The sequence below is a fragment of the Cheilinus undulatus genome, linkage group 7 (genome assembly GCF_018320785.1).
Source record: "Cheilinus undulatus linkage group 7, ASM1832078v1, whole genome shotgun sequence".
Classification (NCBI taxonomy): Eukaryota; Metazoa; Chordata; class Actinopteri; order Labriformes; family Labridae; genus Cheilinus; species Cheilinus undulatus.
This window is the reverse complement of record NC_054871.1, coordinates 40,791,677-40,804,775: the sequence shown is the minus strand read 5'-3', so window position 1 is coordinate 40,804,775 and position 13,099 is coordinate 40,791,677. Positions and strand designations below refer to the sequence as shown.

Genomic DNA, 13,099 nt, shown 5'->3' with positions numbered 1-13,099 from the left:
CAGAAGTCATGTGCTGACATGTCTACAATCACCATGGTTCATGTTTAGCAGTTCTCTATGGATTTACTCCTTGGTAGCGGCTACGTCACGTGTGTTGTTGCTCTGATTGGCCTGTAAAGATGACAGACAACGTTCATCCAATCACCCTCAAATATTTTTTTCAAAGGCTCTGCCCTTTCCCAAATGCTGTCTATGGAAGCATTACCAGATGGATGTGTGTCACACATTCATCTGGCGTTTCAGGTTAGCAGCCTGCTGGAAGGAAGTTAAATGAAAACCTTTGAAAGAATGAGCTTAAATGTGCCAAACCTAGTTTAATGACTGAGTCAAAGAGAAATGGCTGCCAATCTCACAGCAGTGGAGATTGTAGAGCCTGATTTGCCTGTACATCATCATAAGAACTACATACTTGTGCGTCAGTTTGTCTGCGTAGCTTTGCAATACTCTGCCTACACACTAGATGGCAGTGCAGTTTCGATGCTTGTTATATTGTTACTTTCCCGTCTTGCTGACACTTTTGTTTTGCTTTTGAGTGTACAAGAACTGAAATAGAGCATATTATGTTGGACTTGGAGATGATAAATATAGAGCAGCAGTTGATTTAATTTAAAGAATTGCAAAGAAAATAAAGAAGACACTGGAGAAGCTGGAGTGTTGGGGATATTTTATGCTCTTGTTCAGTCACTGAGAGAAGTGGATGAGTAAATACACTTCTGATGCTGGAAAGTAGATTTAATAAATCTGTTCATGGAGTTCAAGTATGTACATGGCCCTCATTTAGAAAATTTGAAACCAGCACAGAACTGTGTGTAGAAATCATCTTACAAAATGGTCAGTGTGTGATTTATGAAATGTGTGTATCTGGCCAATAACTGTGTATGACTGATAAATACGGCACCTGAAAACAATCGTCATTTAAATTACACGCCCCGGCCTCGGCTTCAGATTTTACAACATAGATGTGTGGCACCTGTTCCTGTTATTATGGTTTCAGTCTCTAGGTCAGAGAAGTAAAAGAAATGAAATATTTGTTAATTTCTTAGCCTAGAAGTGCCGTTAAAGTGAATCAAAAGCACCATGTAAGGAAGGAAATCAATAGTGAGGTTTAAAGTGTTGTTGCAGACAACTGGACTAGGCTAATAAGACAGTATTGAATTCATAAGCCTACATCTGTGATATATAACTTCTACATGGTATTGTCACAGTGCTTTCTGTTCAGATCATAACATAATCAATATTATTTACTTTCAGGTTTTAAGAAAACGTAGTCAGCTTTTAAGATAACAACAAAAATCATGTTTTGGCAATCGAAAGAAGCAGCAGGTAAACAAGAGAAGGCTAGCCTGAAACTTCCTAGATGGAGAAGAGAGTGGCTGTGATACTTGAGGTATTCTTATTATTAACAGAGGCTTTTTTTTAAGTGGTGGGGGGGGTAGACGGTGATATTCCAGTTTATCGCAGAGATAAACTCAAAGAGATGAAAGAAAATCTGAAATGTGCAGTAGCCATGAAACAAATGAAGTGTTTGTTATGATTAATATATATAATCTGAACAGCTTTAATCCAAACTATCAATTATTTCTTATATTTTACAGTGCTGGATGAGGTCCTGTCCTTTACAGCCTTTAGCCGGTCGTCCATGGATGACGCACAAAGCACAGCAGATTAGACTGACAACTCAATTCTGCAGACATGGCGACTGATCTTATCTAAAGAAAATGAATATTTTGTGTTTTTTGTATTGTCAGCTCTTAAACACACTCTCCAGATTTATACAGTTAAATTTATTAGAGTCAATTATTTCTTTTCCAGTTGAACCCCCTTCTGTAGTTCTGACCCAAAATTTCAGTCCTTAAAGGGATATTTCAGGATTGGGTCATATGAGGTACTTGGCTTAAGTAGTGGCATTAGCCTCCAGAGATGTCTGTGAAAGTTGCTCCTGTGGTTATAAAGAGCTCATTTCAACTCGAGTGATGATGATGTGCTGTTTACTGTGGATACGAGAGGATATCTGTATGAACTGGAGTACACTGAAGAAGAACTTATACAGATGGAGAGTCAGCAGGCTGAAAGAGAGAGCAGAGAAACTTCATTTGAAATTTTTGAGCAGGAGAGATCCCGAGTATGGGTTTGCGTTTTCCACACCTACACCACCAGGTAAGTCGAAATTGCTAATATCTTTGTTTTAGCTTGGTGTGGTGTTATTATTCCTGTAGAAACCCACAGACTCACACAGCTGGTCAGAGCATCAGTGCACAGAGGTGGAAGGAGACAAAATGCCAAAAGCTGCATCGTAAATTAGTGCCTGAAACAGAGGGCGCTTTGGGGAGAAATGAAGTGCTTTGTATGTTTTTGACACAGTGAACAGGCGAGCCAACATATTTTCTTGGCCCATTTTTACGCAAAACTGGTTAAACTACGCAAATAAAACGTTCCCATCTATAGCCATTATGTCCCCGATCTCCCTGAGCTCTTTACAACCACAGGTGCAACTTTCACAGAAATCACTGGAGGCTAATGCCACTACTATAACCAAGTACCTCATACGACCCAAATTCAAAAACCCCGAAATATCCCTTTAAACACACCATTTAAAGTTTGCAGATGTACAAATGAAATATTTCAGTTCTTAAAACACTTTAAATGTAAGGAACGATGATGAATAAAGAAAAAGACTTCATCTAACATAGTTCTGTTGGTTTAGCCGAAAACTCCTGCTAATATATAAATCTGATACAGGCTGATTTTTATCACCAAAATATTGGTTGTAAATATCTGCAAAAAGATCCTATCTGCCAGTACTGATATTTCACTTAGCTAACACTTGTTGATCCTGATATCATGCTGATAATATCCTGCATCCCTAATTTTTAAGGTAAAATGTGTTGAATGTTGTACCAAAATGTCTAAATTAATTATAAATGATTAAAGCTATGTTACATAAAGCTTAGGACACTATTGGCTAGTCACTCTCACGCTGCCTCATTCAAACTGCTCTTGCTTCTCTCTCTGCAAGCTGCTCTTGTAACCCTCCTCCACCCCAGCTCCTCCTTCATTCTGCTTCTGTCTTGTTTTTTTGCTGCTTTTCTCCCTGCCTTATGCTTTCCTTATTGACATAGAGAGAGCAGGAGCGTGTGCTGTTCCTGATTTCCACATAGGGTTGTGGAAGGGCATGGGAAACCCATAACAGCCATCCTGCAAAATATAAATAAGAGCAATAAGTGCTAATTAACATTTGCTAATAAAGAAATATTCATAGCTGCAAAGCATGTGTTTCTTGACAAGTGTCTTTGTATTCACATAAAGTAACATAGATTTTTATTCTGAGTAAATGTGAATAATGCACATGAAAAAAACTGAAAGAATTAATGAAAGAATGCAGAAATGAAACAAGGTTTCCGGCTCTGTCAGAGGGAGGAGACCAGAGAAACTTGGGGCTTATTAAAGAAAACCTCCTCCTGAGCAGGCTAGCTTCACAGACTCAGTTACAAAATTAACTTACTCAGACTTTAACTTTCCTCTTTTTGTAAAACAGGCTTGACTTAGCCCTCATTCTTTGGTTTGGCTTTCCTCCTCTGAAATGGAAATCCATGGGTTTGCTTTGTTTCAGGGTCAACAGATTCAAGATTTGCACTACACCTGCTTTATGAAATGGGCACCAGTTTTACCAGGAATGGCTTCATATTTGACCTGTCTTTTGTACAGAACTCCACCTATAAGCCGTTATTACTAAAAATGATGCATGAAAAACATATACTTCTCAGTCCAGACCTGACTAAATGCAGTTTTCTGTGTCAGCTTTCCACATTGGGCTCTTGCAAAGTACAATTTTCATGCCTGAGACTCAAAACAGGAGATCAGTTTCCTAAATGTGTTTTTTTCCAATCAGGATGCAGCATCAAACCCAGTGATGGAAGATTCAGCCCCAGAAATATAGTATGTAGCTGAAATATTTATATCTCCTATTTAAGCTGACCACAGTATAGGCAGTAGGTACTGATTTAGACTAAAATTACTAACATTTTAAAAGAAAATACAAAAACTAATACAATAATATGTTAATTAGACCAAAATTTAAAGTCGACCCCTATGAGTCTGCTTGGTCTAAATACAAATGTAGTTCATGACCCCTTCTATAGGCCATCTGCAACCCAATTTAATACAGTTTAATTAGGGCTGTCAAGATTAATCTCTACGATCCACAATTAGTGCACTAATTTTTTAAAATCGCGATTAATCGCAAGCTTTATTGTAGCTCTCCAAAAACTTTGGTTAAGCCAGCATCTCCCTGCAGCCACTGTGATGTAAAATAAGCCCACCACATGCTGCTTAATGTCTCATTTCACTTTGAAAAAACTCAAAGCAGTCTAGTGGACCGGCCAAAAGTCATCTGTGCCTTTTGTTATCAAACATTTACCTCATAACTATTCACATATTTCCTATTCAGTCCATAACAACTTCTTTTTTACACAGTATATTTTATGTTAGAATCTTTAATCTACCTGTAAAAGCAGGCCTGTATCCAAGCTGTAAGACTCTTACCCTTAGTTTAACCCTGAGAGCTCACAACTATTTTTCACCATCATGTCTCGCCTGGACTTTTTGTCTTAAAAAGCTTGTAAAACATGGACCCTGTGGTGCACAGTCAAGCTGTTTTTTTCAGGACAACCTGGGCTTTAAGAATATATCTACTACAGTAATGTTACTTGAATTATGAAAAAGCTATAAGGCTTTAAAGACAATTAAGAAAACAAATTGGAATTTTAAACTTAAAGATTTTCATTTATAACACAGTAAACAATAGTGACAAAGCATTTTCTTTGCATAGACTTGTTCTCCTATCTCGGGGACAAAACAGTGAAAAATAAACATTCTGTGACAAACGGTTTTCAAAATATATACATATATACAAAAAAAGTCCACGCACTTTTTTGCAGTTAGATTCATTTGTGCCATTCCTTTGAGCAATAGAGAAGCAACTGGTCGACTACAACTCCCACAATGCTTGCATCTGAAAGTTGCCCTCAACAAACATGGTGCTGCCCACCGAAGAAAGCCAAAGTGCATGATTGAAAAAGCAATTAAAAATGGACAAAATGCTTGCATGCTTATTATCGGATCTAACGCCATGGATTTAATATTTAAAGACCCTGAAAAGTCACAGAAGTTCCGGGCTCACTACAACGGCGTCCTTAAGGGAGACATCAAGGGTAGCAAACGAACAGAAAAATGGTCCGCTTTCAGAAGACAAAAAAGAGTGTCTACGACGTATGGTTCAAAAGTTATTATTAACGTTTTCTAAACTGTGTCGCTTCTTGACAACCCTGTCCTCAGAGACCCCAGAAGTCAGCCAAGTTCTGGGCTTACTAGAAAATGTTCTATAAGAGCTACAAATGCATGAAGGACATACAGTTGAAACCAGAAGTTTACATACACTATATAAAAAGGCACAAAAACTTTTTTTTCTCACCGTCTAACATTAAATCAGATTAAACTTTTCCTGTTTTTGGTCAGTTAGGATTACCAAAACTATTTCTATTTGCTAAATGCCAGAATAATGAGAAAAGTTTTTTTTAGACAATTTTTATTACTTTCTTCAAAGTCAGAAGTTTACATACACTAAGACTACTATGCCTTTAAACAATTTGGGAAAGCCCAGATGATGATGTCATGTCTTTGGAAGCCTCCGTTAGGTTTATTGACAACATTTGAGTTAATTAGAGGCACACCTGTGGATGTATTTTAAGGCACACCTGAAACACACTGCTTCTTTGTGTAACATCATGGGAAAATCAAAAGAAATCAGCCAAGATATCAGGAAGAGAATTGTGGACTTGCACAAGTCTGGTTCATCCTTGGGAATGTCCAGCCATCATACCGCTCAGGAAGGAGATGGGTTCTGTGTCCCAGAGATGAACGTTTTTTGGTCTGAAAAGTGCATCTCAACCCAAGAACAAAAGCAAAACACCTTGTGAAGATGCTGGCTGAAGCTGGTAAGAGTGTGTCATTATCAACTGTCAAACGAGTCCTGTACCGACATGGGCTGAAAGGCCACTCTCCCAGGAAGAAGCCATTACTCCAAAAGAAACATAAAAAAGCCAGATTACAGTTTGCAAATGCACAAAGGGACCTTAACTTTTGGAGACATGTTCTGTGGTCTGACGAAACTAAAATTGAACTTTTTGGCCATAGTGACCATCGTTACATTTAGAAAAAAAAAGGGGGAAGCTCGCAAGCCTGAGAACACCATCCCAACTGTGAAACATGGGGGTGGCAGCATCATGTTGTGGGGTTGTTATGCTGCAGGAGGGACTGGTGCACTTCACAAAATAGATGGCATCATGAGGAAAGAACATTATGTGAAAATACTGAAGCAACATCTCAAGACATCAGCCAGGAAGTTAAAGCTTGGGCGCAAATGGGTTTTCCAAATGGACAATGACCCTAAGCATACTGCCAAACTGGTTACAAAGTGGCTTAAGGATAACAAAGTCAATGTTTTGGAGTGGCCATCACAATGCCCTGATCTCAATCCCATTGAAAATTTATGGGCAGAGCTGAAAAGGCACGTGCGAGCAAGGCGGCCTACAAACTTGGCTCAGTTACACCAGTTCTGCCAGAAGGAATGGGCCAAAATTCCTGCAAACTATTGTGAGAAGCTTGTGGAAGCATATCCAAAACATTTGACCCAAGTCATACAGTTTAAAGGCAATGCTACCAAATACAAATGAAACGTATGTAAACTTCTGACTCTCAAGAAAATAATAAAAAAATGTCTAAAAAATTATCTCTCTCATTATTCTGGCATTTAGCAAACAGAAATAATTTTGGTAATCCTAATTGACCAAAAACAGGAAAAGTCTGATTTACGGTGAGAAAAAAAAGTTTATGTGCCTTTTTATATAGTGTATGTAAACTTCTGGTTTCAACTGTATATAGAAAGGCACAACACAGAGCTTTCACAGGAAAAAACAAGTTAGTGCCTACAGTGACTTACAGTTCAGAAGTTACCAAGCAATTTACAAAGGAGTGTGCCTCTGGCACAGATCCGTGCCGCTGGAGCTCTAAGGGTTATGACAGTAGAAAAGTCTAAAATTATACAAACCAGTTTTGAATAGAAAACAGTGGAATTTCTCCAGTTAACTGTGATTAAACTAAAAAATCTGAAATTAATTCTGATTTAATTTTTTTATGTTTCAACAGCCCTACTTTTGAAAAATACCATGATAAAAAAAAAATGTAAATCATGGTAGAAATTTCAGCACATACTTGTGGAAATCCTCGATGCAGTGGATGTGGTTGGAGGCGTCCACGGTGAATGGGATGCCGTCCAGGCTGCGGTGGCACACCACGCAGGTGAAGCAGTGAGGGTGGTAGGCTTTCCCCGTGGCCCTCAGGATGCGCTCCATGATGGGCTTACTGCAGATGGTGCAGGTCTCCAGGGTGTTCTGCAGACACAAACACACAAACCACAGACACCCACATGATTACACAACAAACCTGATGATGAACATAGGGATGCTGATGATTCACTCCCAAAGGCCCTTTGAGCACTTGTTTACAATTAGCACTTGTCTGCTGACAAATTCTAATCAGCGTGACAAATTTAGAAAACTTTTCCTGCCGTTTGTGATTCTGAACATCCTTTTGCCAGTGTTTCACTTCCATCTGTGCCTGTGCAACAAATAAATCCACAGTGAGGACCTTTAGCTCGACTGTCCTCGAATGCCTCTGAAGCTGAAGGAATCTGATTAGCGCTCCTCTCCAAACACAAACACAGTCATTTTTCAGCTGCCCTCTCCCACACTCCATCCTCCCATATGTACAAGTGTGAGCAGTAAATATTTCCACTTTGTGATGACTGCAGGTTTTCTGCAGCCAGGCGACTGGGCAGGCGGCCCACGGGGGGACGTGGCGGCCGCCTGCCTCTGACTGATCTGTGGCATCTCTCTTCTTAATATCTGCCGGGAGACACCATTTGTTATTTCAATATTTCATAAATAACGACCGCCTCTCTAAACAGCAATGCAATTACAGGGGGGTGGATATATCATGTGAGGGTGATCAATGTGCGGCCTGATGTGCGGGCTGATGGGCCCTCGCTGTTGCTGCCTGGCGCTCAGGCATTTCCTGGATCTCTGTGTGTCTCTGTTCACCCCCTCCTTTCTCTGCTTGGCTGGGCTAAAGAGTGCACGGTTCAGCTGCTCCCATTGGCTCTCACTGTAGTAGCAAGCTGCCTCAGTGTTTCCAAACACAGCTTGGGGTGTGTAGCAACACTGCGCTGCGTCATCGGCTGCCTCCCAGACGCACCGCCGGGCCCTGCTGCTTAAAATGACACTTCTGTGACCGTTCAGCCGAGGTAAACTCTTGACTAGGGCTGGGAAACATATCTGGTTTCTAAGATATATAAATTTATATTAGAATGAGCTATGGGGCAAGACAACGTCACACATATCAGCATAATTGATGCTGATTACATAAAAAATTTATAGTAAGAAGGGCTGTCAGCACTAATGCATTAATTGTGATACGATTCAGATTCATAATTAGAGCATTAATTTTGTTATAATTGTATGAATCATATGTTTTATCGTCTCTTTCAGCACCCTTTGACCAAGCCATTGCAACATCTCCCTCCATCCACAGTGATGTAAATGAAGTCATAATTAAAATAATAAAAAAGTTTTCTTCATTTCTTTCAAAATAAAAGCATCTGTATCCATACAGGAAGTCATTTACCCCTCAGGTAAAGACAGCATTGAATCCAAAATGATACAAAAAACTGTGGAATATAAAAGCGCCACAAAAATGTGAGATTAATTGTAATAACCATAGAAATTCTGATGTTAGTTAGGATTAGAAAACTAATAATTTGAAAGCCTTAATTATTAGTAAAACTCAAATTATATTTTTAGATACCAGGGCAACAAAAAGTGAAGTCCTAACACCCAATACTGGGTATTTTCTTGTTTTTAGTGGTACTGAAAGACTATAGAAACTTTGACAACATTAACATTAGAAAATGTTGTTAGTGCTTTATTTTCAGATGTTTGAGTGCAATTTTTGGTCATTAAAATTTCCCAGGATTAGAGTCGAGGACTTCTATTTTGTTGCTGTGGTATCAAACAGGTGTTAATATAGTTTTATTTTGTTGACTACATTATGACTAAAATGATTGTGGACTAACTTTTTCCCATGAAAAAGATGAGACTGAAGCTGGCCACACTCCAGACAATTCTGGAATCCGAACGGATTTCAAAGAGTGGGAGACCACAGACATAAAGACAATTTCAAATGATTGTTCATTTTATAATCCTCTGAGTGCATGCACCAGACAACTCAACCTGACCCTCAGACCACTGGAGACCACATACCTGCTGGCCTTGCCAACAAGGGCTGGGAAATTTAAATCACAATACGTCCTACCGCAAATCACAGAAGGTGCAGTACTTCTTTAACCTGACTAAAGAATACCAGTTTAATACATTTGCTGAGGAAGAGATGTTGTGCTCTACAAATAATTCAAACATTAAAGTGTAATTTCTTTTCAGAATAGTTTGCAAAAACTCCTACTTTGTATATGTCTGTCTTACTAGGAATTAGAAAGACTTAAAATGATCATTCACTTCAATACAATAACTCACATCAAACTTGCAATGAGTCCAAATAATAACAGTTAAGATTTTTTTCGAAATCGTTCAGCCTCATTTATCTACCAAATATTATAATATAGTATAATATAATATCATATATATAATATATATAATATAGAATTAATTATTGCTTCTTTGGTGAGAAATACGTGAGATAAAGACATTAAAACTCTTTGCATATTAAATTGTAATTACAATATCGAGAAAATAAAATCGCCATTAGATTATTTCCCTAAATTGTTCAGCTGTACTGCCAACAACCTCACAGTAAAGATTCTCCAAACACAGGATCTGACAGAATCTCAACGCGACCTCAGAATAGAAATAAACATGGATTACTATCAGTATCCATAGCTTGCTGCCCCTTCTCCACAGACTGTCCTGGCATTGGTGTCAGTTACAGAAAAAATCATAAAACAAGACTTTTTCATGATTAATACACAAATTTGTAAGATTTATATTATTAATGACAGCCTTATCAATACTCCACCCTTAACAATCCTTTTCTTCTGTCTGCTGGAAAAACAAAAAAATAAAAAAAAACAAAACAAGAAACAGAGACAGTTTAAGCTGAATAGAACTTAAGTTAAAAAGTTACAATTCCATCTATTCTACTGATTTTATATCCCTGAAATAAAAAACACATTCCCCATCTTCAGAAATTTATTTCTGAAATTTTTATCAAGATCTGGATTTTTATTTTCTTGATATGACATGTGAACACATCATGACCTTCATTCACTTTTGTCTAATTTTTCTGGGCTGACCTGAATGCTTCTAACATGAGTTTTTTTTCATCTCACCACAGATTTCTACGCTGGATTAAAATTTTTAACTTACAGGACTTATTATAATGTTTGGGAGTACTTTCCAGCACTGATCTAAGCAGATAAGGAAGAGCACTGTCATGCATGATACATGGCTTATGACTGCATGTTAATCATGCTGATACCTTTACACCATGAAGACAAAAAAAACACTCAAAACGACTCAGACAAAAGGTCATTAAAATTATAAGTCAGGGGATGGACACATTTGTTTTCCCAGGATCTGAACATTCCCCAGACCTCAGTTAAATTCATCATCAAGAAATGGAAGGACTATGGCACCTGTGTAAATCTGCCTGGATCAGGCCGTCCTCACAAACTGAGTGACCGTGCAAGAAGGAGACTAGTGAGAGGCCACCAAGACACCTATGACTACTCTGAAGGAGTTACAAACTTCAGCAGCTGAGATGTGCTTGGGTTCTTCACCAGTCAAGGCTTTATGGGAAAGTGGCAAAGAGAAAGAAACGGTTGAAATAAACTTATTACATCTTGAGTAGAGTTTACCAAAAGGCATGTGGGAGACTTCATGGTCAAGCGGAAGAAAGTTCTTTGGTCTGATGAGACACAAATGGGGCTTTATTGCAGAGCTACACCGCTATGGTTGCAGCATCAAGGTGTGGGGATGCTTCTCAGCTGCCCGCCCTGGAAGGCTTGTAAAGTTAGAGAGTAAAACGAATGCAGCAAAATATAGGAAGATCCTGGAAGACGATCTTATTCAGTGTACAAGAGAAATACGGCTTGGAAGAAGATTTATTTTGACAATGACCCGAAGCATACAGTGAAAGCTTCACAGAAATGGTTAAAGCCAACAAGGTGACCAAGTCAAACACACAGAAGCAGAGTTTTGATTGCAGCCAAAGGTGAGGCTACTAAATACTGACTTGAAGTTGGTGAATATTTATGCAGTCACTTATCTTACATCGTATATTTTTATTTATTTAATATTACTTTGTAAAAATCTGTTGTCAAAAAAGCTAAAATACATTGACCATGATTAATATATAAAATTAATGAAAGGGTAAAACATCCAAGGGGGTGAACACTTTTTATAGGATCTGTATATTGTGTATCACCATTCAGGTAAAAATGTCAGTCTGACTTTTGGTCCATACTGCCCAGCCCTATGCCTGACCATCCTCTCTCTGGCCATGAAGCACATGCACTGACATTTATAGACGACATGCTAACGACCAGAGCAGATTCAGAGGATGAAAATCAGTCAAATTCGATGTTAAAACCTCCCTCTGTGATTGAGTGAGCTGACTTTACCTCTCTGGCCTCCTCAAACCTTCATCATGTGTCGCTGCATGGTCAGAGATGAGAGCTGCTGATGTACATCTCGAGGCAGTAAAGAGGTGGTTTAAAAAATGGCCGTTTCTTCAAAGCACTCCTGGAGAGGCTTTATTTCATGAAAAGCAATGTGTGTAGACAAGCTTTGCATTCTTATTTGTCTCCCCCCTCCTTCCTTTTTTCTGCAAGACGGTAATAGAAATAAACATAATTCCCACGGCAACATTTGTGTATAAACAATGTCCATATTGCAATCCTGCTCCATCCTGGAAGTGGAATGAAGCCTTTAATGAGCTCGCTGCTCTGAGCCCTTGAGGTTTGCCTCACGCACGCACACAGAGACACAGAGACGGAGAGGTAGAGAGAGGGAGAGGGAGGGAGGATATATTTGCAACCTGAGAATGTGAGTGAGATACGGCGGCCAAACAGCTCTAAACCATCCTCAACTCTTACTCATCTGTCTGCATCTCCACTTACTTATTCTCATCTGCCCTTCATGTGGGAATACCTTGCCCTTGTTTAGCTTAACTAGAGCATATGATTTCACAGCACACAGTTCCTCGGGGCCATTGTAATGAGTACAGTACTCAAAAGACAAAATTTCTCTCTGATGGTGAGATTCTCTGACCTCGATTCATTCATTCTGCTCAGCCTCTGTTGTTTTTTTACTCACTCGTGACTCCTTTTATTTGGGATTAGGTAACATATTTCACTGCGTGGTGTCAAAACAGAGGATGTGCATGACTTTTGCTGTTTTTCGTGTTCAACCTCCACAGATGGTTTGAGGAAATTCTGCTTAAATCACATCATGCCCTCTTTGTCAGACGTGCACTTTGTCCATTGCAGTTTGCCACTAGAGGGCTGTATACGTCTGCAGATGTCCGGGTTCTGCTTTTCCCTTGACTAAATGTGATGTATTCAAGCATATGTATTCTTTTTTCCCTCTCCCTCATACATTTCTCTAAGTGTTTGCCCAGAAGGCTAAACAAATGTCTAGGCAGATGAGGTAAAGTGAATTTAGGTCAGACAGCCTCTTGCTGAACCGAAGGGTGAGTGGAGTGCGTTAAAGTCAATTGTGGCCCCTTTTTTTCTCATTGTTAGACAAATTTTTTTGCTATAAAGCGCTATCAGAGGTCTCACACCGAGCACACTGATGCCCACACAGTCCAGCTCCAGATTCCCACTATTTAGCAACATGCTCCTAAACAGCATTTGACACAGCTGTCTGCAGGAATGAAGAGTTAGATGGCAAACAAAGCATGTGACTGCGAGTTAAGAGGTCCCATGTGCTGTGCAGAGAGCAGGAGATGCAGGCCTGACAGAGAGAGG

General features: G+C 39.2%; 1 protein-coding gene across 4 annotated transcripts in view; it reads right to left on the bottom strand.

Moving 5' to 3' along the window:
* Nucleotides 1–13,099, bottom strand: part of LOC121512653 (LIM domain containing preferred translocation partner in lipoma) — a 340,478-nt gene that overhangs the window by 18,817 nt on the left and 308,562 nt on the right. For all 4 annotated transcript variants that reach the window (XM_041792030.1, XM_041792029.1, XM_041792032.1 and 1 more), the window contains one exon: nucleotides 7,270–7,448. In XM_041792030.1, coding sequence (XP_041647964.1) covers nucleotides 7,270–7,448 — 179 coding nt within the window. The remainder of the gene's footprint in view (nucleotides 1–7,269; nucleotides 7,449–13,099) is intronic.